Consider the following 25,872-nt stretch of genomic DNA (forward strand, 5'->3'; position numbering starts at 1 on the left):
TAGCTTCAGGGGTGTTTCCTCAAACTTGTGTAGGGGGCCCTCATCACACGTGAAGTTTCGAGCAAATCGGACAATGTATAAAGGATTTATATCAAGTTGATGTTCTGTGGCGAAGGATGAAAAGTCGCCACTGCCTCCGTGGCAGCCTGCAACATGACAGGACACGTGTGTCACTGTGGAGATTCATCAACTTGATCGTCATGTGGCCACAAAATGGAGTTGATCAGGTCAGGAGCTTGAGGTTGGTGTTTGTCAGTGTAAAAGATGGCATTTCCTGTTTCTACAAGGGGGCGCCATGAGCGAGATTGCCTTCGGGCATATGGAGGCGTTGAGGGCGGGGCTCTTATCATAGACAGAAATTTTCAAGCAGTTTGGATGAATTATTTAGGAGAGAGAGCTGCTTGAATAAGCATGGCAATGGATCAAAAATGGCAGTGCCATAGCTGCCATGCCCTTTGACCTACAGACATGCAGAGCACAACTTTTGATCAGCATGGTGTCTGGATGATCTGTAAAAAATCTGAAGTCGATTGGATGAAATCCCTAGGACTAGTTCGTTAAAATACAACATGTGGAAATCACGCCAAAATGACAAGTCAAAATCAAAATGGCCGACTTCCTGTTTGGAGTAGACCATTGGTGCCAGAAACTTTTATGTGCATTTGGACAACATACACGTGTACCAATTTTCATGTTCCAACTCCAAAAAAAAAACCCTATGGGGAGGAGTTTTTGAAAATTTCAAGGGGGCGCCATAGAGGCATTTTGTCCCCCCCATGGGTGACGCCCCTATGAGATGTAAGAGTTTGCTATCCTTGACCTGTGTATCAATTTTCATGAGGAGATGAGGTTGTTGAAGCCATCAAAAAGTCAATTTGCTGGTGAGGGATCGATAGTCGCCACGCCGCCACATGGACACCATTAGACGTAACTTCACAGCGTTTATAAGGTAGCTTCACCAACTTGTTCTGCATGCATTAGAAGTGGAATGAAGTTGATGCGGTCAAGTTTGTGGCATCAGTACATGTTAAAGTAAAAACTGGTCACTTCCTGTTACCACCGGGGGGCGCTTTGAGTAAAGTGGGATATTAATATATCTGGCCGTTCAGGGCGGAGCCATCATCATGTCCAGCAAGTTTGAAGCTGCTGAGATCAAGTATGTGGGTGTGAGGGTCGTTCCAAATTCGATGGCGAGAAAACGAAAAATCGCCAAAGTTTGTCACGCCCTAGCGGTCCCCTTCACATAGAGTAAAGCTTTTTTGTGCGTCTTGGCATGTTCTATGAGCCCACCAATTTTCATGCGTGTAGGTGACACCCACAGGCAGGGCTTGAGGCACAAAATTTTCTAGGGGGCGTTATGTCGCCATTTGGCCCCGTCCACATACAACACTGCCGAAATATCAAATTTTTCGCCCGACCAAACGCGTGTGCCAAATTTGGTGTGTTTTTTAATTTGATAAAGGGGCCAAATTGGGGATGATATTCTCGTAAGAATAATAATAATAAATAATAATAATAATAATAATAATAAACAGCGCGATTACAATAGGGTCCTCTCGGACGACTTTGTCGTCGCTCAGGCCCTAATAATAAACAGCGCGATTACAATAGGGTCCTCACGGACGACTTTGTCGTCGCTCAGGCCCTAATAATAATGATAATAATAATAATAATAATAAACAGCGCGATTACAATAGGGTCCTCACGGACGACTTTGTTGTCGCTCGGGCCCTAAAAATGTAATAAAAAAGAATAAAAAAATAAATAAGACTGGAATTACCACCTTTCAGATTTATGCCTCTGCAAACCTGTTTATGGACATGGATATAAAACCAGTTTATATCCATGTCTGTGGAAACAAAGCTGCTTCACACACATCTTCCACCTCAACTGCACATAAGTTCTATACAATCAGCACAGTCTCAAGGTGGACACCCAAGATAGTGTCACCAGTTCAGTATCTTAAATGTCTCCCCTTCTGTTCCTGAGATATGAACAGTGGCCAGAAAAGTGTTTTTTATAGAACATTATGATGTCACAGTGAAGTTGAATTTTGACCTTTTGGATATAAAATATATGTGGTTGAATTAGTGTATAAAACTATGGTTGAGAGTGATTTAATGTTTCACCTTCCTGCCTGTGCGGTCACCTTAACTGTACATTTAGCTCTGTAGGATTGTGACAATGATAAGTAAAATAGTTGGCAGGGCACAAAAGCCCTTGACCCAACTCTTTACGGAAAGGACAAGACAGAAAACAAGGAGTATCTTGAGCTCTGGGAGGCGCTATAGAGTCCCTCTGGCAACCAAAAATGTATTTAAGAAGTCCTTCATCCCGAATGCCATCAGTATCTTTAATTCAACCAAGTGATACAATAAAGATATATTCTTTTTTTTGGGGGGGGGGGGGGGGGGGGGTTTAATGGACAGGACAGATTGAAATGGGGTGAGAGAGAGAGTGGGGGTTGACATGCAGCAAAGGATTGCAAGCCGGAGTCGAACCTGTGACCGCTGCAGCGAGGCATCGCTATTTTCATTTACATTATTACTTACATTATTGTGGCAGATGATCACAAGATTGATATGTATATGCAAATCACTCCTTCTCGTGGCTGCCTGCGCATTCCCTGTCCTTGTGGCTGCAACTTGCGCTGTCTTCTTCAAACTACAACACCCATAATTCATGTAGGAACTGCTGCAGCCAATGTGCAGCCAGTGGGAGCTGCATGACAACTCAACCACCATGATCAGTTTTTAATGTTTTATCAGGCAATAACTATTCCAGACTGTACTCTAGTGTAATTTTTGGGACAATCAGAGCAGGATTCAGGATTCAGGACAACTGCTTGGATTTCAGAAGGGTGCCGTCCTGAAAAATTCGGCACAGTCCGGCACAATTCCAAAATCCAAGCAGTTGTCCTGAATCCTGAATCCTGCCCTGATTGTCCTGAAAATTACACGGAGGTTGCCGGGAAGGTCAGATACTTAGGTGCTAGGGCAGACAGCTTTTCATACAATGCTGATGCTGGGCTCTGCTCTATAGCGCTGCAGCTCTCCCACAACTCAAGCACAAAGAAGCCCAATCGTACGCCTACAGGGGTTAAAGCAATAAAAAAATTTGTGCCTGAAATGTGGAGCACGGAAGATTTGTGTGCCTGAAATCTGGAACCTTTTCCGGAGCGGGGGGCTTGGTGTTGCGGTCACAAAATGAAGAAATAGAAATGTATGTGTTGCAAAGGAACATTTTTAGTAGCAAAACGAACAAAAAGATTATAGCTTTAGTAGTTACTTTTCAGATTAAACTTTTATAGCATAATAAGTTTATAAATAAAGATTAAACTTTCAGTGGTTACCAGACTTTTTGACTTATAGCTCCTACATCTCTTTTTTGCCTTGGTGCTATTTATTTTTAGAAGCTAAATCATTTAGGCTGTTTGCAAAATTGTATCGCGCTTGATGTGAATTAAACAGGCAGTTACGTTGAAATTTCGCCTCTGGGCAAGCATGTCATCATTGAAATGGATCATATAATGTTGTGGTGGTGACTTTAAAACTTCAGCATAGAGGACTTTTATTGCAACTTTCGTTTCTGTCTGGTTTCTGTTACCTTACCTTCAAAATTACCGCTGGCTTACCGGAGCCTCTCTTGCTCCGTCTGAGCTCTGTGTCTCAATATGACATGATGTGAAAGCATGCACAGGCATCAGTGTTGACTGGCTATCACTTGTGCTGTGTAACCAATCAGAGGGGGCTGTAGGCAGGACATTGTTACAAAGCCCAGTGCAGTGGGGACTGCAGGCAGGGAGCGAGACGGTTGTATTAGAGCCAAAGGAGCGAGTTTTAAAATACATTTATTTGATAGGTTATCGATGAAAATCGTCCGATGCCGATTACGGTAAACAGTAGGTTGTGTTTCCTTGCACCCTGTGCATCTAAATCATTTACCCAGTTCGCAAATATATTTTTAGGGGCCAATGCGAGTGAAATGCTTGCACTGCAGAGCACTTCTGCCCGTGCCAGACAGAAACTTTGCCATGCCAGAAATCCGGCGCTGTGCCGGAGAACTTTAACCCCTGCGCCTACAGACAGATTTTATAAACGGCAACTCTGTGGCATAGGCTACAGAAACAGTAAAGTTAGAGATTAAAAATGAGATTAACGTGATCAAAAAACATTAAATATGGCTGTAATTAATTATTCTCAATTAACGCGATAATTTGACACCCCTAACTATTCTATTCTATCACTTCATCATTTTATCCTATTAGACATTTGTGTGAAATTTTGTCATAATTAGCATGAGAGTTCTCGAGTTATGGCCAAAACCATGTGTTGTGAGGTCACAGTGACCTTGACCTTTGCCCACTAAAATCTAATCAGTTCATTGTTGAGTCCAAGTGGACATTTGTGCCAAATAGGGTTGGCATCTTATTTTTAATACCTTCATACCTACCTGAAACTTCACCAGATAAACTGTACAGTATATGGCGCCCCCCCCATGACTACAGTGCCCAGTAACTCTCTTAACATACATATGTGATACATATTGTTTTAAGAAAAACAAAAAAATGAACCTATCCTTTATGAATCAGTGAGCCTTTATGGTATCATCTGCATATGTCTTTTTACTTATGTATTTAGGGTTTTCTTTTAAACTGGTGACCCGTCAGCAGCTCATTTCATTGTAACTGTCCATATCATTATCTTAACACCTATAGGAAGTCAAGCCGTCGTAGTAGGAGATGACAGTAGCATCTAAGGTAATTAATGAAATAATTGAACAGGCAGGGTGAACAGCAGGTTGTAGTCCTCTCTGTCTGTCTGTCTGCCTCTCTCTTTCCATGATTTCTCTCTCTCTCTCTCGGTCTCTCTCTCTCTCTCTCTCTCTCTCTCTCACACACACACACACACACACACACACACACACACACACACACACACTGCAGAGCACAGTTTTGTCTGGCTTGTGTTTAACATGACAACTTTGTTGTTGGTAAAAGCCTTTAAAGGGATAATTTGGATTTTCTGAGATGAAGTCGTATGAGGTACTTATCCATAGTCAGTGTATTATATACAATACATGGCAGTCAAAACAATGTACTTCTGTAAAACGGAGCAGCAGCCAAACGTATACTTTAGCCACCTAAAACAATCAATATCAATTTAAGTGTATGCTATATTTAGAGTATTTTCATCACTTTATATTTCCATTGGTCAGCGATTTCCAGCAGGGAACCGAAGCCCCTGTATTGCTTTCTTGAAAGCCAGACTCCATTGGGAAAAACAGTAATTTAACATTGTTGAACACAGGAGCTGCTGGGCTACCACTCCGTCCATACTTTATTTTTTTGTGTTACTGACTATGGTATTTTAAAGGGTTAGTTGAGATTCACTGAAGTCACACAATAACACAAGCTAACTGATCCTGGCAGTTGCCAGCAGCTCTTGTGTTCAGCAAGCTTGAATCACTGTTTTTCTTAATGGAATATGGTGGCTTTGACAAGAGCATAGAAACTAAAGCCATTAACTGCTTCCCCATCATAACAGGGTGTCTGTGTCAAAGTAAAGCGGTGGAAATATCCTCAGTACAGTGTACATTTAAACTGACATTTTTTTAGGTGGTTAAAATAAGTTATGCTGCTGCCACCTGTCCACAGCAGTATATTGCTTAGCTTCAGTGGCAGTACTCCTGTCTGCTTCTCCAAACTGAGGGCGTGTTGATTGACATCTACTGTAGGCAACAGACTACGGATAAGTCATACAAAGATCCAAATTATTTGTTTATTGTTTTACATGTTGTTGATATATTGTCCATGTAGGTTGCTAAAGAAACAAACAAACAAAAATCCTCATGTATTATAGCTGGACTGATATTGGAGTTTTGGGGCTGATATATATCAGCCGATACTCTTCCATATTAAAGATATTTAAGATATTTTACAGTTTAAAAATAAACTGATAAAGTAAGAATGCGTGATTTTCTGTGCCGATGTAGTCTGACATATCCTGAGATGTCAAATAGAAATGGCACATATTGGAGGACCTACTCGCTGATACCAATATATCTGCGATGAGCAATATTTGTGGATAAAATCGACTGAATGATAAAGCAGCTGAGCTCTAATATGTCTTACATTTATATGAAAAAGTTGGTGACCCGGCCACCATGTTGAAAACTGTGAAGCCAAAACAAAGCACCACCCACCAACCTGAGCAAACTTTCACATGGTACAGCTAAACAGTACATTGAATTGTGTTTCTGAAAACATCTGAGGTGAGAAATATGCAATGCAATGACCAAATCTGGATTCATATTTGATCAGCACTGCTTAGTTTGACAGTTTGATTGCAGTCCACAAGCAGTGACAAAAAGTTATTTTTGTAAAAGTCATCAATTGTCACCAACAGGCTATGATACAGAGACATTCCATGAGTGCTGATATAGAGTATAACAGCACTGGGACTTTGAACTATGTACAGTGCCCTCCAAAAGTATTGGAACAGTGAGTCCAATTCGTTTACTTTTGTTGTAGACTGAAAACATTTGGGTTTGACATCAAAAGATGAATATGAGACAAGAGATCAACATTTCAGCTTTTATTTCCAGGTATTTACATCTGGATCTGATACACAACTTAGAAGATAGCATTATTTGTAATGGAACACAAAAGTTTTAGATGAGCAAAAGTATTGGAACATATAAACTTAAAATAGATTAAAGTGAATGAGACTTTATTTAGTTGCAAATCCTTTGCTTTCAATAACTGCATCAAGCCTGTGACCCACTGACATCACCAAACTTTTGCATTCTTCTTTTGTGATGCTTTTCCAGGCTTTCACCGCAGCCTCTTTCAGTTGTTGTTTGTTTTGGGGGGTTACTCCCTTCAGTCTCCTCTTCAGCAGGTAAAATGCATGCTCTATTGGGTTTAAGTCTGGAGACTGACTTGGCCAGTCTAAAACCTTCCACTTCTTGCCCCTGATGAACTCCTTTGTTGTTTTGGCAGTGTGTTTTGGGTCGTTATCTTGCTGCATGATGAAGGATCTCCTAATCAGTTTGGTTACATCTTTCTTTAAATTAGCAGACAAAATGTTTCTGTAGACTTCTGAGTTCATTTTGCTGCTGCCATCATGTGTTACATCATCAATGAAGATGAAAGAGTGAACAGTAGATTGTGATACCTTCACTCCTGCCCTCTGGATGTTGTTGCTGATGTTACTAACAGTTGTTTTAGGGTCTTTCTTTACAGCTCTCACAATGTTTCTGTCATCAACTGCTGATGTTTTCCTTGGTCTACCTGTTCGACGTCTGTTGCTTAGTACACCAGTGGTTTCTTTCTTCTTCAGGACATTCCAAATGGTTGTACTGGCTATGGCCAATGTTTGTGCAATGGCTCTGATTGATTGTCCATCTTCTCTCAGATTCACAATTGCTTCTTTTTCACCCATAGACAGCTCTCTGGTTTTCATGTTGGTTCCACCTCTAAATGCAGTCCGCACAGGCAAAATCTATCGTACCCAATCTGAAACTGAGCTCAGACATTCAGTGCTATTTATTGTTTGAATAATCAATGTAATTGGGAGACACCTGGGCAACAAAACACACCTGTCAGTGACATGTTCCAATACTTTTGCTCTCATGAAAAATGGGTGGGTTCAAACAAAAGGTGCTATCTTCTAAGTTGTGTATCAGATCCAGATGTAAATACCTGGAAATAAAAGCTGAAATGTTGATCTCTTGTCCCATATTCATCTTTTGATGTCAAACCCAAATATTTTCAGTCTACAACAAAAATAAAGGAATTGGCCTCACTGTTCCAATACTTCTGGAGGGCATTGTATCTCACTATATAAGTATCACTTTGCTTTACAGGTGTTTTACACTGTTAATTACATTATGCATTAATAAGCCTACTTTAATGGTCATTGTAACAAACTATGCACTGCAAAGAGGAACATATTTCAATTAACAACATTAAAGTTTAACTATTAATGTCCGTCAGAAGAGGATAAGGGGACGTATAGAAGCCTGGATACTCTACTGCAAACCTCCAGGTGTGTTCCTATGACATTGGCAAAGAATGCTACATACTCTCTGATCAGCTATAAAATCAACACACATGCCACCAAAGTGACTGTCAGTGGAATCTGAAATTTACTGGCTGCACAATAAATAGAATCATACAGACTGCACATGATACAAAGAGGATTTCCACTTTTTTTATGGACAAGATTTCCAAATTTTTCCATGACTTTTTAAGCCCCAATATTCATAATTTTTGTCTTGCCTTGGGTTTTTCAAACTTATCAAATTCAAACACCATACAAACATAATTTCAGCTACCTGGTATACTTGAAGAGAGAGACAAATCCTGGGAGAAAGTGATGAAGAGTATGCAATGGAAAACTAAACACTATCACACATCAACGCATATTAGAACTATGTAGATTGACAGCTGCAGAAAATTAATTTGCTATTATGTCACAAAACAGAAACAAAACAAGCATCAGATGGACTGTATTCATAATAAATATGCCACAATAACATAAATAACCAGCATCAATCAATCAGTCAATGAGAATATGTGCGTATGTGTGCCGCCTGCGGTCCTTTTGACTTGACCAGCAGACTTCACTACAAACTGATTGGCTATTTAAACAGGTGATGTGCTTTATATTCTAAAACCAACCACCAGCAATTTGACCAGATGAGTTGCAGGTGACAGCATCAGCCAGCTTGAGCTAAGCTCAGCCTGGCCAGTTCATACCACTGCAGCTTTTCTCTGCAACGTGACGAAAGTGGTTTCATCTCATCACAAATCATTGGTCTGAACTGGGCTTAAAATGTAGCTTACACAAAGTAGCAAGCCATTGTGCAGGAATGTTTATGTATTCCTTAGGAACAGTCAAGTGTCAGTCCAGTAGCATAACTATTTGTGTTAGTGGAGCAAAATAAATCATTAAATCAACAAACAAAACATAATATGTTGTCTCTAATAACTGTTAACTAGTAAATGGCACTTATAAAACTGTTGTTTAAAAACAATATCAGGCGCAAGGCCCTGCTGTTATACTAAATAACATCACAGTCGTGATGAGTCTGTGGCCTGGAGCCTCAGACCGAATCACAGCTATACTGACATTCAGTACAACAGCACTCCCTCTTGTGTGATATTGCTTAATCATGCTGTTTACAGTGTTTGTCATTTATAATTATCATGACATTGGTGAATAATGGTGCCCAACGTTACCTTTCTGGTTTCTGTTAGCTTTGGTTTGGCAGCATCCTCTTCATCAATCTTGAAGGATTTCTCCACACTCACTTCCTTATTGGGCTGCGAGGGAAGAGTTTATTTACTGACTGATTTACAATTTTATATGATTTTCTGTTTACAGCCTTCTGAAACTTGACTGATAAAACAAAACAAACATAGTAATAGTCTGCCAACATTTAGAGAAGTCCCTAATTATGGCTGACCATTAATCTCACACAATCATTTGGACAAATGCAGCTGAATGTTGCCTTGACAAGAGCAAGTGCTCTGTAAGATGAGGTGAGGAAGGCAGGCACTGAGACCCGTGTGAGGAGGGCTGCTTGTGAGTGTGGATGACATAGAACATGCCAGAGGGTGAATAAGTGACGGGGGGTGACAGGTTTCAGAGAGCTGAGGGACCTCATTTGAGAAGAGAGTGAGAAAGGAAAATAAGAAACTTAAGCATTTAAAGAAGATGGATTTGTCACAACCTGTTTTTGGCTGAGAAACCACACTTGTTTTTTTTTTTTTTTTGGACTCACATGGTGGCAAGGTGGGTCAACGACTCATGTTGTGACCTTAACAACTCTGAAACTAAGAGCTCACATGTGGCCCCTATGACTCTGCAAGGGTTCACACCCACACAGGGTTTAAAGCATGCAACTCCCTAACAGTCATTTAGAACTGAAGAAACTTCGTGGATGTGAAGCGAAACGTCTTCGTCGAAATATAAGCAAGTCCAGTTGCCTACTATATAGCACTTATGTTTCGAATAATCTATTAATTCATTGTTGGATTAGTCGACCAAAAATAGAAAAAATAGAAAAACTAAAAATAATCATTCAATTATAGAAAAACTGATTACAAATAATTAATAGTTTTAGCCCTACTATAAAGTTGATTAACTTAAAATATGCATTGACAAAATAAATGTTTAATCTGGGGATTCTTCTGAAAATTGATGTTATGTAGCCAAATCATGCAGTACAAACCTGCATCACTGCTGACGCCACACCAAATAGCCGGTCTATCTCTTAGTCCATTTCACCCTTACTCCTGCACAACAACTTGAGATACCTGAACTGTTTCACTTGGGACAGCAACTCACTTAAAACCCAGAGGGAACAGTCCACCATTTGTTCCTGTCTGACCTTAAGTTTGGGTGTGTTGCCTACTAGAGCCAGAACAGAAATGGAACCCTTATCAGAGCCCAACCCTCCACTGTGGCATCTGACAATCCACCATGTGACATGACATCTTGACACTCACTATGAAAATAAATCTGCAATAACATGCAAACTGGAAAGAAACAGTTACAACTTTTCCATATCTTGCTTGTTTCAAACATCCCAACATGGACTCTGCTGAACTGCATACACCCTGCTGTGAATTAAGTTCTAACTATACCATCATCTGTGTGTGAGTATGCTGAGTGGCTGTGTACGCTCACCGAATGTCCTCCACCAAACTGGGCGGGTAGTCTCCTGCCAGGCATCTTTGGTCTGTTAGCAGTGGGGTGAGAGAGCTTCTCCGAGGTAGACGACAACTCATCAAAACTCATCAGGTCTATCAAGAAGAGATGAGGAAGAGATAGAGAGACAATATGTATGTGTGTATATATATGTATATATATGTATATACATACATACATACACACACACACACACACACACATATATATATATATATATATATGTGTGTGTGTGTATTTCCTGTCAGTTAATTATATTAGCAAGCAGAGCAGCAGAAGATCAACTCTTAAAAATGCTCCCAAGTTAAAGTGTGAAATGGTCAGCTAAGTGGGCAAACAGAGATATCCTACATGGCTATCTAAAGCTTATTTAACATACATTCCGAGAAAGAACATTCAATGATTAAATTTTAAGTAGCAGTCACATTTAAAGCAGAATTTCTATGGTTATGCATACAGACCATAATACTCAGTTAATGGCATGTTCTGAAATTGTGAGCATCTACCTCCTAACAAGCTGAGGGGATCACAATTAAGCCACCTGGGCACCATAAGACTTTTCCCCCTCTGACAGAGAGGTGGTTTTGCTAGCTAATGGCAGCCCTGATGTGTTTCTGTTTCTTTGCTTTGCCCTCTCAACCCGATGATTTCGGGTTCTGATGACCCCCAGCTTGTTTTCCAGTGGGTGGTAAGAGTTGAACAGCAGGTATTGATCTGTGTGTGGATTTTCTGTACACTTTGATATTGAGGCCTCTGTCCTCCACAATGTGCACTGCACATTGTGGAGGACAGATATGAAGGGTAGACAGTGTCCTCTGACATCTTCCTGCCTGAACTTAATGTTAGGGTCCATGGCATTGATGTGATCTGTGAGGGCTTTCACTTCCTTTATTTTGATTTTTTTCTCATTCACACATCTAAACCAGTGGCTAGGAGTAATTACTGTGACGATTGTTCTGCCTTCATGTCTGCAAACTTGCTGTTCACGGTGGCTTAATCGGTTGCCCTGATGAGATCTACTACCAGTATCTGTGTTTGTGTTACAGCAAAGTTCAGTCCCTTGGCAAGGACATCAATTTCTGGTTGGGTGAGCTTTCCGTTGGATAAGTTTTTCATCGACTTCTCATGTATGTCCACATGTGCTGTGTTGTAGTCCTTATATCTTCAGGTCAGGCCTTCTGTTCTTTGGGAGTTGCTTTGATGGGTCTGTAGTGTAAGGAATTTCTGTGTCTTGCCGTTAGAAATGAAGAAGCCTCTTGGATAAGAGGTAAAACATCTTCAAGAAACTCAAGCAAGTCCACTTGCCAACAGTATAGCACTTAGGATTACCATGACCAAAAACATGTTTTGTGAGATCACAGTAACCTTGACCATTGACCTTCGACCATCAAATTCTAATCAATTCATTCTTGATTCCAAGTGGATGTTTGTGCTAAATTTGAAGACATCCCTTCAAGGCCTTCCTTGACAGATATCACATTCACAAGGATGAGACAGATGCAAGATCACAGTGACTTTGACCCTTGCCCACCAAAATCTAATCAGGGCATTGTTGAGACCAAGTGGACAGTTGTGCAAAATAAAAAAGGGATATTTAGAAATAAGTGGATGGAAATAAAAGCAACTGTTAGAGAATTAATAACATACAGTTAGTTTATGTGTGTGTGCGAAAGAGCACAACAAACTTAAACAGGAACGAATGAGTCATTCCCACTTCTGTTATGCAACACTAAAAAAAACTTTAGCACCTCTTGCGTGACAGCACTTTGCAGCTCCACAGTGGTAAACTGCTGCAGTTAGAAAGCATTGCCTGTGATTGCAGTAAAGATTGAATTTTCATGTTCCATGGCAATGTGTGTCAGACTGTCTTCTGGAGCACAGTGTCGAGTTTTAGCAGCTCTTCATCACCTTTACAAGCATTCTGTCACAAACAGGGGACTCTCCCATGAACTACCTTCGGGTCAGCTCTGTTAGGATCATCTCAACTGTCTTTTCTCTGGACCTTTGTGCCTCCCTGTCTGCTCCCCTGTTTATCACTAAACCCTTTACTTCAACTCCAAAACCTCAGCCTCTAAACTATTCATCTGTTCAGTGACGGCTCCACCTGTTACTGTTCACTCCTCTTGTCTTTTGTGATTCCTCTCTGACTTACACTGACTTTGTTATTGGACCTGATGCCGTTTAAAGCTCTGCATGTCTTCTTTCACCATTTTATAAAAGGCACCAAAATCACATTAATGCCTAAAATATGAAAAACCTGACAGCTGCAAACTGTTTGTTGACAATTTTTGAATGGTTGACTTGAGGGAACTGTTCGTGGAAAAAATAAATGAGGAATAAATATTCCCCCCTTAACAACTATTATTAATTTTCCTCTACAGAGTTTCTCAATTCAGTTCAATCTAATCATCTAATCTATCATACGGGAGGATTGATAAATGCATGATACTTTTTCACCAAGTTCAAAGCCAGAAGAGAACTAAGATCAGGATTGACACCATCTGTAGGTAATACTGTACATACCCACATCTGAGGACTTCTCCCCCCAGTCCCCAGACAGTGTTTTGGGTTTGATGGGCAATGATGGCTCAAAGTCGGACTTTGGTCGTGTGGAAGGCACCTCTCCATTGTGCCTGCATGAGAAACAGGAACGTGGAAAAGAATTGGAAAAATACTTTCTCTATATATACAAGAAACAACAGGAAATGACAGAACACATCCTATCTGTGCACTGCAAAGGCCATGTCATCTGCCATTACTGTCTCCTTTCCCTTGTCATAAATGTCATGAATGCCAGAATGTAATTTCTTGAGAGTACCTTATACCTTAACATCATTTTACAAGAGACAAGACTTTCACTGGTGCTGTATGGATACAGAAGCACTGACAGTCTTAGTTTAGAAAGGTTAGAGTCCTTCAGAAAGATAGCAAACAGGCTGGACGAACAAATGCTGGACAGAAAGATGAATGGACAGAGGTGATAAGACGTACTTGAGGTTTGTCGAGGGTGCGAGAGGCTTGTCTGGCCTCTTTGGTGGGAGGCTTCCTGGTCCCGGTCTGCATTTCCCAGGAGGAGGAACTGGCTTCTTGGGTGGCACCAGCGGTGCTGCGGGCTTGGATGGTTTGTGATCTGGAATAGGCTTGTCAACTGAAAGGGGGAAATACAAGCAGAGTTCAAAGGAAAGTTGGAGAAGTGAAGATGGACTAAATTTGGATGGAGCTGTGAACAATAAAGAGAAACAGAGTGCCAGAGAGGAGAAATTGTATGCATATATGATAAAGTCTCTAAGAGAACATTGAAACTGACTACATTTCACTTTTCTGCAATCGACTTTACAATTAAAAAAGCTTGTTCAACAAGCTTGTCTGCTGATGAAGTTTGTCAACAGCTGAACTTCAGTCAGCAGTCTAACAGTATGTTTAGTGCTTTTTTTAAGTTAATGCTCAGGACATATTTAGCATTATAAGATGCTGTACAAGAGCAGCAGACATACATATGCTTACTTTTCAGAACATTATGTCTGCAAAAGATGATGACCTCGAGCCTCTAAAAACACTAGCCAGCCAACTGAGCCAGTCTAAACACTGACTCAATGGACAGCTTTGTTTGATGAATAGGATATCTAATACTGTTATCTAAACATAACCAAGTCTCATGATAAAACAGAACAGTGCTTTTATTAGTGCTGTTGCTATGTGGACACACAGTACCTGACCTTAAGTATATTGAAACTAGGACCACATCCTTACATTTAATTTTGTAACAAAAATCATCTCTGTACACACGTTTAAGCACTGTTTCAAAAACAATCTACAGCCATACTTACACTGCCCAAAACACATATCATATGAACACTCTATACTGGCCTCATGCTTCCTGATATAAGCAGGAAGCTGATTGTCTACTTTGCAGTTAGTTGCTTTGTGACAGAATACTCCAGAGATGGCAAGAAGTAAGGCTAGAGATTTCTTTGCTTGGATAGACGCTGAGATAGTACTGTAACCGAAAGGATCACCTGAGTATAAGGTGGTGAAGGTGGTGGGAGTCATTTTAAAGCAAAAAGAGTGCTTCAGAGAGATTCAGAGAGAGCTTTTCCCTGGTTCTTTTGTCAAAAGGCCTATGTGATTTATCCATTGGATTTTGGATTATTGCAGAAAATAGGCTCTGTGGCAATCAAATGTTTATGATACTTAAATGTTTTGTTTATCAAATGGTTATTGGTCCTGCACTTGTATAGCATCTCTCCAGTCTTCTGACCACCCAAAGCACTTCTTACACTACAAGTCACATTCACACACACATTCATGCCATCTGCTTTTTAACACACTCACACACTGATGGAGCAGCCATCAGGAACAACTTGGGTTCAGGTATCTTGCTCAAGGACAGTTCGACATGCCTACTGGAAGAGCCGAGGATTGAACCGCATCAAGATAATTTTCACAAATGAACACCACTGTTATGATTTTAAATGCAATCAAGAGAAGTAAAAAGCTACTGTTAGGCTGTAAACAAACTACACAACAGTCACTTCACTTAACATGGTCACCACAACAATGCTGTGAAGCTGTGTTCGGTGTGATAACATTCTGTTGTCTCACTTAACCACTTCTTAGCAACCGCCTTTTTTAAGATACATAAAAGCTTCAAAATTCACCAGTGGGGTATTTACTGATGCATGTCATGTTGTAGAACAAAAATGAAAGTCTCTTGAGCTTGTGCTGACCACAAACCTTATTTCAGGCAAAAAACGCTAACCTACTTAATCAATTGTCTTCAAGACAAATGAACCAGGAGTGCAAAAATGATAACTCATATCCAGGCTCTAACCATTCCTAGACATGCTATACAACAACATACATGTCATTTGGTTCTGTGAAAAAATGCAAAGGAAGCATAAAGAGGGGACTTTGCAGTAACTCTATAGCTTGATCTCTGCACAGACAGAACTAATGTCGTAATAGTTACAACTTTAAAACTATAAGGTAGTAGTGTGGATGTGGCCTAAAATAACAGCCCGACAGAAAACAATGTTTTTTTCCTGAATATATTACTTGATAAAGTGTTGTGGTTTTGCAACAGGACAAGACAATCCTAAAGTATTCAACACATCCTCTTCTCATTTCCCTCTGTCTTCCTCCCTTTCTCTGTTGCTATCTGCATCTTTTTGACTGACGCAATGTTTCCATCCAACAGACATTCTGCCTTACTTTATTGATCCATCTTAGAGGATACAATCTGAAACAACTGTTTACATGTGTGTGTTAGTATGTATTTTTACATCTCCACTGACCAGTGGATACTTGGTCAAGACCCCTGGGGATCATGTTCCGTTATGATAGACGTCATGGCGTCAGAAGTGCTAGGCACTATTTTAGGTAATAGTATACGGGAACTGCCCATTGGACCGACAGCCCATTGGTCCGACATCCCATTGTTCTGACCATATTAAACCCATTGTTCGCAAGTCCAGTTGTTCTGAAATCATCATGATGCCCTGTGGTTAAGGTCTGGTTGGGTTTAGGCACAAAAACCACTTGGTTAGGGTTAGGAAAAGATCACGGTTTGGGTTAAAATGAAAAAGAAAGTGACAAACACATAAGCCGTGAGCCTGCTTCGCCTCAAGCCTTTCCCAGCTGACCCAGAGCCGGTCATGGCGTACCATCAAGGCAGAAATACGCCTGCCGGGAGAAGTTCAGCACCGCGGGCCGTCGGACCAATGGGCTGTCGGACCAATGGGCTGTGCATGACATGGACCCATAGTATACATGCCACCATCCTATATAAGCTGTGTCTCTCTCTGTTCACAATCATCACATAGCTTCTGCATGTAGCCATGTTGATCCGAGCTCATAATTAAACGTGCATTAAGAAAGAACTCTGTGATTGGCCTCATTCTTGAATTCTCCAGATCACCACAGAAACACCTACTCTCAATGTGAAAAGGAACATGAGAATTTACATCTAATTCACATTCTTGTAAATTTACAGGAAAACACGTGTTTTCAGATTAAGTTGGTTTAGTGTGGATGTCGGCTCTCTCCAACCCCTCCCTCTCTCTCACAGGGGAGAGGACAACAGAAGTAGCTGTTAATGGTAAGGGGTGATGATTTTTGTCTGTGAAATAAAACTCCTAACTAACTTCACACTATAACATAACAGATCACACTGGTCATTATTTCTGTGGAACTTGCTGAAGCCCAGAAATACCTGGTAAACACAGTTAAGTGTGACATAGAAGGAAAAAAAGAAAGAAAAACAGTATGAGAGATTTTACTACATTTTTACAGTCAAAGACTGAAGATAACAGATCTGGAACCACTGTTTGATTCAAATATTGTATCACTTCAGAACGTGAGTCGCTCACTGAGAGGTGAAATCTGCATGATCATGGTGCCTTCGCTAAAACGTAAAAAAAATCAGAGTTATGCAATGTGGTTACAGATTACATCTATTTCTGTCCAGACTCATATGTAGCCATGACAGTTGACAATACTTTAAATATGGATGTTGCCACAAGAAACTACAAAGTCTTAAACATGTCTGCTTCACACACATCGTCAACCCAGCAGCACAGAAGATCTATACAATCAGCACAGTTTCAAGATTAGTGTCACCATTTCAGTATCTGTCCATATGGCTCCCCTTCTGTTCCTGAGGTCCTGGCATTTTTGACACAGAGGCCCCATGGCGGTGCATCGGCCAGCCAGGGGTGAAAAATTTTCATATTATTTTACAAAAAAATATGCATTTTTACGTCATTTTAGATCATCAGTTCCTTATTTGTGAAAGAACAGGCGTGGTGTCTCATATCCCCCCTCCCACATATTACTAGGTACTATGACTGATGATTTTACACATACTAACATAAAAAACATTACCATTGGCAGAACGTTTCAGAGTGCCACAGAGACACAGACTGTTCCACAACTACCATAGAAACTCACACACTCACTCACTGCCTTGATGCACAATAGAAGAGGAGATATACAGACACAGTCATTATGAATGCTAAAATTGATTAGTGGCTTGCATGGGAGCATGTGGAAAGCTAAGCATATGATGAGAATGCAGAAATTCAGAACACACACCACGCAATCAACTCACTACAATTGCACTGGTACAGTAGACAACAATGCACAGCACACAAGATAATGCAGTAGCAGAACCCCCATAAATTCATGCACGTTCAAAGGCCAGACTAATAACCTCAGTTAATAATACTAGCTCTATGTCTACCAAAACACGAAAATCTGAAATCAAACACCACACAACTTCATCCTAAAGGTTTAGCCTACTACCACCATTAACCATAGGCGCCCCCTCTTGGACAGAATACAGCACAACCAAATTATAACAACAGAAACATAAATCTTACACCAACCACAATGCATATTACAATAGCTTCACCAAAAAATGACAAGAGCATTGCACAGCTAGAGTATAAAAATAAATATGTGTCTCTCAGTGTCTTCTTTTAAATCTCTTCTTACTCACATTTATCATATGGTCTTTTCTTAACTGATGGTAATTAGCCTAATTATTGTAACTCTTTTTAAATTATTTGATGTTTTATTGTTTTATGTACTAATTGTTTTTATTGTGTAATTGTTTTTATTGTTAAGCACACTGTAACTCCGTTTTAAAAGGTGCTATACAAATTAAGTTATTATTATTTATTATTATTATGTCTTACCTGGCATTTGCCCAAATGCCAGATGGCCAGTCCGTCACTGGGTATGATATTGAGAGTGTTTTTGCAGAACATTACGATGTCACAGTGAAGTTGACCTTTGACTTTGGATATAAAATGTCATTACTTCATTACTATATCCTTTTGGACATTTTTGAGAAATTTTGTTTAAATTACCAAAAGAATTCTTGAATACGAAATTCGTATAACTTTAAAATCCAAGTGGACGTTTGTGCCATGTTAGAGGAAATCCTCTTAAAGGCACTATGTAACAATTTCAGTTGTTCTTTGAGAGAAACAAATTTTGCAGTCAAAAGTGTGTCCTAGCACATGTGTATTTACCTCCATCAGGGTATCTACGTATGTCCGTAAGCTCCGAAATTCTCATTTACATATACACTGCGACCGGTGTCTCATCATGTACGTGCGCCATCTTGAAAATACAGGTACATACAGGGACATACTTGAGAAATACAGAACCGCCTTTCGCGTTTTCACTTGTCAGTTTCCGGTTTCCGCCTGCAGGTAGAGTGAAGAAAAGCAGCAGCAAGCAGGCTAGTCACAAGTGCCAGTGCATTTGAAAAAAGGCAAAAAGGCAACGCTACCGGCAATTTCAAAAAACGAGGGTCAACATCGGGGTAGCCTTTCCCAGGTGGAGAGAGCTGCTGAAGGAGAATCACAGCTAACAGCAGCTAACAGCTGTTAGCAACCAGTGCCGCAACCAGTGCCGCTAACAGATGATAGCCGCTGTTAGTGCTGTTAGCGGCTCTAGTCACTAACAGCTGTTAGCGACGCAGTGATGTGAGGAGAGGGATGAGGTGTGTGAGGTTGAGCCACTTGTCAGTTGTCAAAAGACAAGACGTGATTGGTTTGTTTCGATTTACACCCGCCCCAACAGTCCTACGTTGTAAACACAGCCAGCATGGTGAAGAGGGGGTTTGTCAACTCGCGTCAAGTGTGAAGTATCGGATGACATGGTTTCATTAATGTTATCATAGCTTTTTGGTACACAGCAGCTACATTTGTTGCAATACATGTTTGAAACAGTGAGGCGCTATCCGTTTGAATGCAATATACAATCTCAGCACTAGATGGGAGAAATTCCTACACAGTGCCCGTTTAAGGCATTCCTGAAATATCAGGTCCATGAAAATAGCACGGACAGACAGACAACCCGAAAACATAATGTCTCTGGCCACGGCTGTTGCCACGGCTTAATAAGGAAAATGTCTTGACTAATGACTAGAGAAACTCAGATAGGAGCATTTTCTATTTTGAGATCTGCATCATTGAAATACAGATTTTATTTCTGACACGACACCACTTAACATATCAAAATGTTTAGAATGATTGATACCTCAGCCCAATTAACTCACAAACTGATGCTGATTTTTTTTTTTTTTGTTTGTTTTTTGGCCTTTATAGAATAGTTCAGGCAAAGATCGACAGGAAAAGGGGAAGAGAGAGATGACCAGATGCAGCAAAGGTTTGGTACATGCAGAGCAGGTTCTACAAGGTGAGTTACTGTATGCTCCCTTTATGAAGTCTTAATGTGCTGATGTAGCTCACAGTGAATAATTGTCACATCATATCTATGTGTTTTTATATCCTTGATATGCTTCATCTAATTAAATAAACACATAAATGCAATAAATGCACCTGTAAGAGAGGCTTAGCATTACCTGTTTAATATGTGAGGATAAACTGAGAGGAAACGAGTGATGCTAACTGACATTGCCAGTGCTGGGAGATGAAAATGACATGAAAAAATCCAGAGTAATATGCTCCAGTGGCACTGTGGAATAATAGCTGCAGGGATAAAGCACGTTACAAAATAGTTAAGGAAGAGAGGAGATTAGCTTTCTCTGCTGTGAATGACAGATTCAACTAGGAAACTCAAGACTGATGAAGATTCAAAGTAAAAAGTGAAATTGTAAGATGACACACAGATTTAGTCAGTAACAAAACAGAGTGACCAAACTGTTGGGGTCATGATATCATGTGGGATCAGAAAACCAACCTCACAGTAATAGGGTCACAGCAATATACCGGTTTTAAGGTATACCGTGACATAAAAGCTGACGGTTATCATGCCATGTACATTTGCTTATCTATGACATTGAAAAAAAAAATGCAACTGGATGGAGAATCTTAGCTTTAGTTTAATTATTTGCTAAGGGGAGACTTTTTGCACATATTTCCATTGAAAAAGTGGTTTCACCTTTCAATTAAAGTAATAAAACCTTTGTTCAACCAACAATAATCCATTTTCTAATGTTTCTAATTTGGCTCTCATCAAATTATTTGTGGGGGAAAACTGTAGTGTTTGTGTGGAACAGGGTACAAGGCTTTTAACATTTCTGGTCTTATTAACTACATGTAATGTGTGTGAGTGTTATGTGATATGTTGCGTTATATGTTTGTTCGGAGGAGTGAGGATATTTGATTGCAGTCTATTAACCATGTAAATTGTTGTGAGAAGTTTTAGACAGGACACTTGGTGACAGCTGGCTGGGTCCTGGCGAGCTAACCTACAGAAAATACGGTCACTGTCCCTCAATTAAAACAGCTGTGGTGCTGTGGTTTTTCTGCAGGGCACACCAGTGCGCGACCTGCCGTGGGTTCTGGCCATAAATTATTTTGTGTTTGCCAAAGGGCAGTTTGGCTGTTCAAAAGTGGCTCTCTGGGCTACAACCTTACACGACATGGTTAAGATGTATATGTGGACAATATAGTTGACGCCTTGGACTGATCAACCTAGAATTGTGGCTATAGTGTTCCTTTGTGAAGGAACGGTCCACGGTGTTTGAGATAAGAATTGAGAAATAGTCCGAAATTCCAACAAAAGCATGAGTATTTAATATCTGGACTGTATGTTTTAATAAAGTGTGTCTATTGTGTTCATAAAAGCAGCTGAGTGACTGTGTGTGTGTGTGTGTGTGTGTGTGTGTGTGTGTGCGCATGAGTTGAAACCTTTTTTTCTTTGCCCCCTTCTGTGTGAAGTGTGTGTGTGTGAGTCTAATCGCTTTTCTGTGGATGTGTGTAAATGGATGCTCTGAGTGTGTGTGATGGCTGCATGTGAGAGGCAGGAATTAATGCTATGTTCCATTAAAGCTGATGTTTTACTTGCTATTTTGAAGCTGCGTAATGTGTGAATGTTGAGGAATACTTTATATTGCTCTGAGTAATAAGCTACTTAATGCAACTACTGACATAATTAACATCTTATATAGTGTGCCACGCACTGGAATGCGTTTACTCTTTAAAGCTAAAGCGACTCTCTCTTTCACTTGTGTCTAAATAAGGCTGTGCAAAAGAGTTCATAAAGTAGTGTACTGGCTTTGTGTGATCTGTAGGCTGATGCGTACCAGTTGAGTAAGATTAGAAACTAAAGAAAAAGATCAAAAATAGACAATAAAATACAAGGACAAGTGAAATACAATATAATAAGATACATATGGCGCACTTGCTAGTCAAGAAATAGTTGAGGGAAGCTGTGACGCAGTTGAAATTGAGTGTTGGAAAGGTTACAGGGGAGTGGCACTTAAGAACTGTGTGCGTGTGGAGTTGTGCTGAGAGAGACGGAAGTGTATGGGAAGACGTCCAGAGCTCAACTGATTCAAGACTAGTGTAGACCCTAAGGATTTGTCTCCAGTAGCAATACTTGGAAAAAAGAATCCACTTGTAGCGGAAGAAATAAAGAGACTATCACAGAAGTGGAATGCGAGGACACGGAAAAGTTCGTCTCCATCGCCACTGGAGGGAACATTTGATGCGGCACAGTGTGCTGAGATGATGGTTTTGGTCAAAAATGATAAGGTTAAGGATAAATCTCCAAAACATGCTCGCAAACGCAAACGAGAGTTTGCTGTGTTTTGTTTGTTCTCAGAGGTTGCTAACGCATTGAGGAAGTAGAGTATGTTAGAAAGCCAACTGTTGCAGAAATCACAGCAGAGGGGGAGAAAGGACGACCACCCCCTTATTCAACAGAAATGCCTGTGCGTGAATTAAAGTTTATGGGAGACTACGGAATGAAATCTGGCCAAACTTCACTTTATCCAGACCTGGCAAAAGCTGCGGAACAAGAACAGGAGGAAGATCGTTTATCAGATTTACCTGAAGTTTATATAAAGTCAATAAAGCTCACAGGCAGAAGTCCTAGACGGATAAGCGGAATACATGACTCTTGCAAGAGGCTGAAATGAAACAACAGGAGAGGTATGGTGAGACGGATGGGCAGTAAAGCAGCAGGTGGAGAACAGAGTTCAGAACCTTACAGCAAACATGAAAAGGAGGGGGTAATACCAAGGCCTCCTCGGTCCATCATGAAGCATCACAATATCACCCCTCCTCTTGCCGCTAATTGGAAAATGAAACAGTGTGAGAAGGAGGAGCACTCTGCTCTAACAAGACCAGGAGAAGCAGAGAGGGGTGTGGAAGATGGAGCAGGATTGGCTGTTGGAAGTGATGTTATGGAGGAACGAGGAAAAATGGATGGAATTAAAGCTGCAAGCAGCGTTTGGCGGGACCTCGCACTCGCGCCCGTTTCCGCCCCCAGCTTATGTCGTCAATGTGAATTATTTAGAAATATCAAACATATAGCCACAAACATCAGAAAATCCTTACAGAGCTGAACGTTTTGATGTTTGAATGCTTTCTGTAGCTGTAGGTATGTACAAGTGATGTCACATTATGCAAATTAGATGAGCCAATTTCTTCCCATCAGATTCCTCTTCCTTCATTTTGAGGAAGACATGACAAAAACAACACAAAACAAAATAAATCTACTGTGTAAATGTGTTCAAAATGTTTTTTGACTGAGATTTATGAAATCCAATATGGCTGCCTGCTGGTGATGCCACAATATGCAAATTGGATGAGTTAATTTACTCCTATCACAAACTCTGGGTCACGATGAATAGTTTTCTCATTTACAGTATGCCTTTATCTGTCACCACTTTAAAGCCACAGCCTTTTGAAATGTTGAAATGAAAATGGAATATTTTCCTCAATTAACTCTGGCACCTAAAGGGTTAAAATGGAGATGCTCCCTCTGTCATGTCTGAATGTAAGATCTAGAACCGCAGACATCATGTTTCTGTGAGTTTGTGTGTGACAGCGGTTGCCATGGTAATTAAGTAGGCGCACCTGGCAGAAGAGCAGAGAGAGACAGACACCTATTTTAGTGGAGATTTAACTCCTAAAACAAGTTCTTCCCATTCCCAAACTGTTGGTCCAATCATGAAAATAATGTGATGATGAGAGAGATAAAGTTATACAGAAGATCTGTTTAGTAGCAGTTGAGCTGGCATGTGTGCATCTTTAAAACTGATAAAATAAACGGTGTAGGAGGAGATGTGTTTTCTTGAGACCACGATTGAGGCGAAATCTTACTTTGAAAGGTCAAATAGCTCACTTCCTGTTGGAATCAGGTCATGGGTGTCAATGCGTGATTTGTAAGTCAAACACACCAGTTTTGGTTTGATCTTGATACGACATTCCTACGGGCTGTAGTGGCCATTTTAGTGCGTCTAGGTGGCGCTAGAGAGCCCATTTTGGCACTGTAGGGGTTAATAATGTGTATTTGCTGTTTCAAATGAAGTTTCTGCTGCTGTAATCTGTCCTTTAAAGATTGTGAGACAGACAGAGAGAGCCGTGTGGCTGTGTGTGTGTGTGTGTGTGTGTGTGTGCAGCCGTTGTCATGGCGATTAATGACTTGTCAGCACCTGTGGCACACACAGACAGCTAAGGAGAGCAGCTCACCAAAGGCTGTTTATAATGGGTTTTAACTCCTCAAACAAATGCTTCGCATGCCCAAACCGTTGGTCCAATCAAGAAAATAAAGTGATTGTGAGAGACAGCCACTTCTCGTGAACGCACGTGCCGCGTTTTATATTTCTCGAGTCAAAAATGTGGTCAGGGGAGCGAGTTTAAAATGTGTTGCACCTAAGCTGTTTCCAGAAATTTCTCCTCTGAGTTTACATGGGAGTGAATAAGAAAAAATGGGCGCTCCTTCGCTTGGAGCCACTCAGCAAAAATGTGTACGTGTGATGTCAACATATCTGCGAGCAGGACAAATTTTCCTACCTTTTGTGGTATAAATTGTGTCTGTACAGTGAAAATTGTGGCCATGGCAGCGAGTTAAAGACAAAAGTTTTAGACGATTTTTAGAGCCCTCTCCACTCTAGCTCACAGCATTCCATGCAATACACACCCATTGTAAAGTGAGAATTTCTCCACTTTTGCTCATGGTACTTTGAGAGGCACAGATCAAAACGGTAAAACATATGAAAAAGATGAAAACATGAGTGAATAGATGAGACCTGTGGCAACATTTGAGAGTTGGAATGGAGTCTGTAGCACAAAGTATGGAGACGCTGTAAATGCTAGAAAAAGCCCAAGATTGGTCTCTTTCTCCCCTGCTGCCATTCATTTCCTATGGGACAGCTTTGGAAGATCGTCAGGACGTTTTTTCTGACATCTCACCTTATGGAGGCCACAAAATCCAAACGCAGCGAGTAATGAAAAGTTACGCACAACTTTTGATTAGAAGGAGTTGATCTGTAATCTGTGCAAGTTTGAAGTCGATAGGATAAACGCTGTATGAGAAGATGATTTTTTAGGAAAGGCAGTTTTAAGGCAAAATCTTACTTTGAAAGGGCAAATATCTCACTTCCTGTTGGATTTAGGTCAGGGGTGTCAGCGCGTGATTTTTAGGTCTTGATGAGACGAACACGCCACTTTTGGTTTCATGTTTCTACGACGTTCCTACAGGCCGTGGCGGCCATTTTTGTGCCTAGGTGGCGCTAGAGAGCCCATTTTGGCACTTTAGGGGTTAATGTCACCATTTTATAAAATTTTTCACCGGTTCTGATGTGCGTGCCAATTTTGGTGAGTTTTTGAGCATGTTTAGGGGGTCAAATTCCAGTTCAAAGAGGCGGAAGAAAGAATAAAGAATAAAGAATAATAATAAACACAGCAAAACAATAGGGTCCTCGCTTTGGCAAGGACTGCTCTGTGAGCAGTCCTCTGCCTTAGGCTCGGTCCCTAATTAAAGCTGCAAGCAGCGCTTAAGGACTCGCACTCGCGCCATTTCCACCCCCAGCTTATGTCGACATATTGCCACAAACATCAGAAAATCCTTACAGAGCTGAACGTTTTGATGTTTGAATGCTTTCTGTAGCTGTAGGTATGTACAAGTGATGTCACATTATGCAAATTAGATGAGCCAATTTCTTCCCATCAGATTCCTCTTCCTTTATTTTGAGGAAGAGACAACAAAAACAACACAAAACAAAATAAATCTACTGTGTAAATGTTGGTCCAAACTGTTGGTCCAATCATGAAAATAATGTGATGATGAGAGAGATAAAGTTATACAGAAGATCTGTTTAGTAGCAGTTGAGGTGGCATGTGTGCATCTTTAAAACTGATAAAATAAACGGTGTAGGAGGAGA

At 40.5% G+C, this 25,872-nt stretch overlaps 1 protein-coding gene across 2 annotated transcripts in view; it reads right to left on the reverse strand.

Moving 5' to 3' along the window:
• LOC125897372 (CD2-associated protein) overlaps positions 1 to 25,872 on the reverse strand; it is a 260,984-nt gene that overhangs the window by 23,859 nt on the left and 211,253 nt on the right. For both annotated transcript variants that reach the window (XM_049590680.1, XM_049590679.1), the window contains 4 exons: positions 13,713 to 13,869; positions 13,245 to 13,354; positions 10,701 to 10,816; positions 9,248 to 9,331 (listed from right to left, as the gene is read on the reverse strand). In XM_049590680.1, coding sequence (XP_049446637.1) covers positions 9,248 to 9,331; positions 10,701 to 10,816; positions 13,245 to 13,354; positions 13,713 to 13,869 — 467 coding nt within the window. The remainder of the gene's footprint in view (positions 1 to 9,247; positions 9,332 to 10,700; positions 10,817 to 13,244; positions 13,355 to 13,712; positions 13,870 to 25,872) is intronic.

The sequence above is a fragment of the Epinephelus fuscoguttatus genome, linkage group LG11 (genome assembly GCF_011397635.1).
Source record: "Epinephelus fuscoguttatus linkage group LG11, E.fuscoguttatus.final_Chr_v1".
Lineage (NCBI taxonomy): Eukaryota > Metazoa > Chordata > Actinopteri > Perciformes > Serranidae > Epinephelus > Epinephelus fuscoguttatus.